The sequence below is a fragment of the Brassica oleracea genome, chromosome C1, assembly GCF_000695525.1.
Source record: "Brassica oleracea var. oleracea cultivar TO1000 chromosome C1, BOL, whole genome shotgun sequence".
In the NCBI taxonomy this organism is placed as follows: domain Eukaryota; kingdom Viridiplantae; phylum Streptophyta; class Magnoliopsida; order Brassicales; family Brassicaceae; genus Brassica; species Brassica oleracea.
Window position 1 is genome coordinate 30,379,202 of NC_027748.1, and position 7,181 is coordinate 30,386,382.

Consider the following 7,181-nt stretch of genomic DNA (forward strand, 5'->3'; position numbering starts at 1 on the left):
ATAAAACTGATAAAAAATATTTAAAATATGAGACCTAATGTTTTATATTTTATTGGAGACAAGATTAATTAATGTTTTGTTTGGAAACATAGATAGTAATATAGTATTGTTTCCATAATTACTTGATAATAGATAGGTGTATTTAATTTAAAATTTTACAAAATGGTTGGATTGAAAGAATGTTTATGTTTTAATAACAGACTAGATGATAAACGCGCACATGCGCATGGTGAGTTTTTTATACTAATGTTTGCACATTAAAACGTTTTAACATTTTGCAACATTAAAATCTTTATCGATTGTAAAATAACGAATACAAATGTTGTTCTCTTAAATGTATCATAGTTTTTGAAGAGTTAACGTATTACAACTCATTTTAATTATTTTGAAGATATCTTATGTACAAAAGGAAATTAAATTTTACGGCTGACACAAATCACAAAAATCATAGAGGCAACATCGATTGTAAAATTACAAAAGAGGATTAGGTTTTATGTTCTCAATTTGTTAACTATTGACTCTCTATAAGTGATATCATTTTCTACCTCTATAAAATTGTGATTTCGTTCTCATTTCTATTTTACTGATATGAGTTTTGTTTCTTTGTTTAACTTCTTCTATGAATTTGTTGAATTACATAAGTGTCAATTTAAAAAGATGGACCTCTGTAAAAATTAGTCTAACTCCATATACATATCTAAGAATCAAATGTTTGAAGAAAATCAGCAAACTCTATTCAGAGGTTAGTGTTCAAATATAATATATCAAGCTGTTATAGAATATAAGTGCATACTCGAAATATAAATGTTTGTCTAGTATATATTCACCAGTTTGGTCTAAAAATCATATAATTCTAACAAATTACTTATTTTTATTAACCTATGATTTTGAGGTTTATTTACTTAAGAGTATACCGGTATAAATATACGTAATACTTTACAATTCTAGTATATGTAAACTATGTATAAACTAAGAACTGTTTGATTAATTAAATGATAAACCATAAAACTTATAATAAATTAATCAAATCTCTTATTCTTACAATTATAATAGATAGATAGGGTATTAAGGAGAAAAAAATATTAGACGAATGACCAAATCTCTCATTGTTCGAACAAAATCAAAAGGAGGTGACTTGAATTTTTTCATGATGTTTCATTAAAAGCTTTTTAGGAATACAAATCAAGACTAAAATATTTAATCTGAATGAAATAATTTATCTAAAGTGCTTCCAATATTAAAAATAACTTCAGTTCGAAGAAGTGTATTTCTGGATTTTTAGGATCAAATAACATATTAGAAACCATCTATTTAGAAAATAATTTGTATACATTAAAGTATATACTTTAAAGTAAGCACATAAATCAAAACTAATATCTTTTGTTTGTTTAATCACATAAATAAAAACCAATACCTTTTATTTATTTACAATAATGTTTTGGTAAATAAATCAAAACAATCATTTTATTTATTTTATATGGTATATAATTAAACTTTAGTGATATTTACATAGATGTATATAGTATATTTTAATATAAATATTTATTATTGACATTTCCTACTCATACGATTTTATTAACATTTGTATATTTTATGTAACAAAAATTTAAACCGTTAATCACAAAATTTTTAATGTAAGATTTATCAATACAAATTTCAAAATTATAATATTAAGATCTCAATAATTTTTCAATGCAAATTTTGAAATTAACATATTTTTATATAGTATATAATTTAATTTAAATGATATTAATATATATATATATATATATATATATAAAATATGAGTATCTATTAATGAGACTTCATATTCATACGATTTATAATAATTTATATCTTGCTTGAACAAAAAAAATAGTTAAACCATTGATCATAAAAATTTCAATGTGAGACTTTTACCATTTTTAGTATTTTATTGTCGATTTTAAAATTTTAAAATAAAACATATAAGAAAAAAATCTAATTTTTTATTATATGCTTAATGTGATTGTTTATTTTTTAATAATATAAAATTAAACAAAAAAGAGAAATACAAAAATTGTTATCAAATATGTAATATTCGTAATCTTTAATTGTCATATATATGTTAATAATATTAGGTAATTCTATATCTTTTATTTAAGAAAATAACTTAGATTATTCATTTGCACACTACTAATAAATTTGATAATTAGTTTAATAAAAAATATAATATATATTTGTATGAATCAACTTATTTTTCTAAAGATTCTAAGAATTATCCTAGCGATGATGCGTGGCTACGAAAACATGTTGTAATGCTCCAAGATTAACATACAAGGGATAACTTATTATTCTTATTATTAAATTGAATAACTCTATAATGGAGTTAAATTTCACTATAATTGTATTCTATTTTGAAGTTAAAATGAAGTAATGACAAAAAATAAATGCATTACTTCATATAAAGAGTGAATTTATTTTTTACTCCGCTAAAGAGGTGGAAAACAAAGTAGTGAATGACCATTTTTTAACTTTAAATTCTGTTTCAGACTAAAAAATAGAGTATGGTTAGAGATAGTCTGAGTTAAGAAAACAGTGATATCTGTTGCCATATGTACAAAGATGATGAGAAAGGGTAAAGTTTTTGCAATGATAAAATAATGATAAACGAAAGGCATCACAGGCCAAACTAACAAACATAGCAACAACATACTTATTTTTTATTCAACATACCTATAGACAAGAACAGAGAGTGGAGAGACACACACAACCCAAGAGTTTTATTATACTTATTACTTCTCTCCTTATTTGCTATTCAACAAACAGTAGCAAATGTGATCACTTAAGAGATAGCCTTCTCTCAATCATTCATTGGACGTAAGTCACAAACCAATCAAGCATCTCCTTGTGAGCTTCTTCCGCAGCTTTAACCGCCTCTGGATCATTGATGTCATACCGAGTTGTCCAACCGTGCGAGACATTGGGGAAAATCTTCACATAACTACCCACCTACACATTCTCAATAAAAGTTAGTTAAAAAGGCACTGTTGAGTTGCAGAAGAAGCAGAGTCTCTACCTCGGGTTTAGAAGCAAGAATCTCCTCAAATTGCTTCACGAGTGCTGGTGGGGTCAAAAAATCATTCTCAGCTCCTAGTATAGCTATTGGAACCTTCACATCTGTAGGAAACCGTGAAATCGATAAGGCATAAACCATGGAACCAGACCAATTACAGCTGTTTTAAAAGTACAAAAAGTCACTTTACCCTTGATATCATCGACAGTGACATAAGTAGGATGAAGCAAAACAGCTGCTTGGATCAGCTCTTCTTTAGACAATTCCACAACCACTTTTCCTGAAGATCATTATTTATTTAACAAAAGATAGAGAGGATACAGTAATATGCATCAGACATTTCCAAAAGAGAGTGTATTAAATACAACATAGGTGACAAATGCGCAATCAAGAGAGTATATCAAAAAAGACATAAAAACTCACCACCCCAGCACATCCCTGCAGCTCCAATGGCAGTTATGCCTTTGTTCTTAATGGCTTCAAGTACTGGCTTTGTATCTTCAAACCCCTTATCCTAAAGAAAAGAGAACATAAACTGGTTCAGATGGAATCTTTGAAAAGAACAGAACAAGATGACATAAAAATCTAGGGGAACAACTGAAAAAAAAGGGGGATAAGGAACGAACAGGGCTATGGTCTTTGATCCAGACAGGGACGGGTCTGTCTTGATGAGAGGGATCATAAGGATCTCCGTAGAAGTAATCAGGAACCACAACATAGAATCCTGAAGCTGCAACCTTGTCCGCAAGCGCCCTTAAAAAACATAACAATTAATAAATTCTAAACATTCATTTGTGGTTGTGGGAAAACAACCAAGTAGATGCAGAGAATGCAATTAAACAATAACTCGAAGCTTATTAAAAAAAACCAGTAACACATTCACATCTTATCTACTGATATATACTTCAGCTTGTTCAAATTCAAAACCAAACCAAAACTATTTCAAACACAAATTCAATATTGATGAAGAGAGGAGACGTTATATAATACCTCAAGTTTGGAGCTTCATAGCCTGAAGAAGAAAACACAGAGCTGAAGTCAGAACACAGATATGATAAAGGATCAAACCAACAGATGGGTCTAAATAAAAAGTTTCCCTTTTTTACTCAATCATGTCTCGAAATTAAACACACGACTTTCAATTAGATCAAAGACAAAAAAAGTAATGTTTACCATAAATATCCGAGACGAGGAGGACGCACTTGTTGGAATCTGGAGAGCCAGAGACGTATACATCTAGGCCACCCAGCTTCTCCACATGACCCGACCCGGAGAGCGGGTTAAGAACCGGCGGGTTTTCGCAGCACTGAGGTCCCAACATTATTGTTCCTCAGAGTTGTGGAGACAAAAATGGCGACCAAACTTAGCATATGCGTGCTTGTTGTGGTCTATTATTATTAAATAAGAGTTGGTTACGGTTTAAGACACTTTAACAGACTTTTATTTCACTTTTAGACATTTTGCTTATGATCTAACGGTCAAAAACTTTTATTTTATTTTACACACTTTTTTTGACACTTAAGGTCAAGAAACAACTAAAACGGTCTAGAATAATGATTTTTCTCTCAAAGTCTCTAGAAAAAGAATTTCTTACAAAGACATTTATTGCAAAGATTTGCAACAGAAGCAAACAAAGTCACTTGAGTAAATAAGTTACGAGTAATGATTACACAGAGAAACATTTTTTTACTTTCTATTACACATAGACACTTCTTATATTTGACACACTTTGTTGTGGACCAACAACAGATTGTGGACAATTCTGCTCTTAATGAAAACGATCACTTGTGGACACGTAATATGTGGATGGGTGATTTGTGGACAGGTGATGCGTGGTTAGGTGATTTGTGAACGGGTGGTGTATGGATGAGTGATGAGTGATGAGTGATGTATGGAAATGCAAAGTTAATGTTTTTATAGTAGATAACGTTGACAAACTCTCTGTTTTGATTCCAAAAAACTATACAACAATATGTGGACATTGACTCATGTTACTAAAATTATACCACAAAACATGGATACGTACTCTGTTTTCAAAACCCTCACCAAAAAAAGAAGAAGATTTTGTCCATACCTAAATTCTTTGTTTTGATACACAAATTGTGGACTGATACAAAGCCAATACATATGTTTTTGATACAATTGGTTGTCACTGCCAAGAACTTTTAAGGGATACCATTGATTTGCATAGAAACTCCTCTGTTTTTCTTATTCTTCTCTCCCGTATGGACCTCATGAGATTCATTACAAAAGATAATATTGAAGTTCTCATTTTACTAAAAATCCCACTAACCAACGATTTGAACTGTTTTCTCCTTAGATTTAGTACCACCACCAACGAGAGATGAAGCATTGGGTTCATCGTCTCCAACACCGGCACTTGGTTTCTTCATCCTAATTGATAAATTATCTGTAATTAAACTTCAATCAAGATGAGAAAGAGATGATATTGTGAGTATGAGCGGAAAGAAAAATCAAAGAAGCGTTTACCTTCTGTCGGAAAGTAATAGATCTTGCATGTCAGAGACTTTTGATCTAAGGGATATGTGCTTCATCATGATGTGGATGAACGCAAATTTGATTAGAGTTGAATTTAGATCCCGAGATGATGAATGGAATTGAAGGAATATTGTCTATGTACACAACTAGTTTATAATTAATTTATAATTCTGTTAAGATGTCCATGTCCACAACTAATTTATAATTCTATTATCTAAGATTTAGTGTCCACATCCACTTTTAGCTTTGTTTACACATTAATATATATATATATAATATGAAAATGGATCTTAAAAGATATATAATTTTATATATAGTTTATTATGACAATTATTTTTGTTTAATATATTTTAGAACTTGAGATAAAAGTAAATGAAAACATAAAGTAGAAAAATAAAAATGATAAAATGAAATATAAAATGAAATAAGAAGAGGAGAGAGGTTCTCTTTATTTTAGGGTTATAAGAGTCTTTTTGACAAAGGAAAGTGTGTCTCAAGTGATAAGTGTCTTGTAGTGTAATTGAAATGTGAGAAAGTGTCTCAAGATGTAAAAAATTCATAAGTTATTGCTTAGACATCTTTGTCTCTGTCTTAGACGGCAAGGCTGTCGCAATTGAGGACTGAATGTTTTAGACGGCAAGGCTGTCGCAAAAATATATTGGCTCTCTTATCTGACGTAGAAGGATTACTTTGGGTAATATTCTGTTTATGTGATTTACAGATTTTTTTTTTTTATCTTAAAAGCATTTCCAATGTAAAATTCCATTTTTCTTAAAAAAATGGAGTAAAAATAATGCAACCCTACTTCCATTTCCATTTCATAATAGAATAATGAACAAATAAAAAACATATTATTCTATTTATGGAGTAAATCCCATTATGAAGTGAGAAATAAAGTGGATTAAGAGTATTTTTTACTCCATACTTTTACTCTATTTTGGAAAAAAAATGGTGTTGGGTTGGAGATGCCCTAATAGAGTAATGAACAAATAAAAAATAGATTACTCCATTTTCGGAGTAAATTTCATTATGGAGTGAGAAATAGAGTGGAGTATGAGTATATTTTACTCCATACTTTTACTCCATTTTGGAAAATAATGGTGTTGAGTTGGAAATGCCCTAATAGAAACAAATTGTTTAGATTTGATGAACATGATCGCAAACCCAGTCGATTGGCGCTAGTTTCATTTTGATGCCTACAAAAAGGCCTCTTAAGTTTTGGTATCTCAGCATATCTCCAGGGCCAGGGATCAATGTGCAGACTCTCTTACAAAGGAGGCGAGAAATAGCAGTATTTGTTTTTTATGTAGATCAAATCCGGTCTTGATTTCGAGTACCGCTTGATCTAACTATATGGATGTCTGACAAAAAAAACACTTTTGCTTATATCAATACCAGAAGAGAGATGATTGAGAGTAAGAACCAAACTGGGCTTACATATTTTAAAGCATTCCCTTAGCTAAACTGAGAGAAAGAACCTCTCACAACTTCATCATCTTCAAGTATTTACAACATTGTCATTGCCATCAATACATTAACCACCATGAACAACCAATTTGAAGCTCTTAATGCACCTAAATCGATTTACACTCATTCTTTCTCAATTCTTATGAACTAAAAACAACATCTTTTTCACTTTCTCTCCATA

General features: G+C 30.0%; 1 protein-coding gene across 1 annotated transcript; it reads right to left on the minus strand.

Moving 5' to 3' along the window:
• Window positions 1-2,587: 2,587 nt before the first annotated feature.
• LOC106342485 (endo-1,3;1,4-beta-D-glucanase-like) lies at window positions 2,588-4,440 on the minus strand. Its single transcript, XM_013781436.1, has 7 exons — window positions 4,208-4,440; window positions 4,025-4,046; window positions 3,661-3,787; window positions 3,458-3,548; window positions 3,225-3,314; window positions 3,038-3,138; window positions 2,588-2,970 (listed from the first exon to the last, which is right to left on the minus strand). Exons 1-7 carry the CDS (start codon window positions 4,353-4,355, stop codon window positions 2,830-2,832), a joined length of 720 nt encoding a protein of 239 aa, XP_013636890.1. The 5' UTR covers window positions 4,356-4,440; the 3' UTR covers window positions 2,588-2,829.
• Window positions 4,441-7,181: the final 2,741 nt, after the last annotated feature.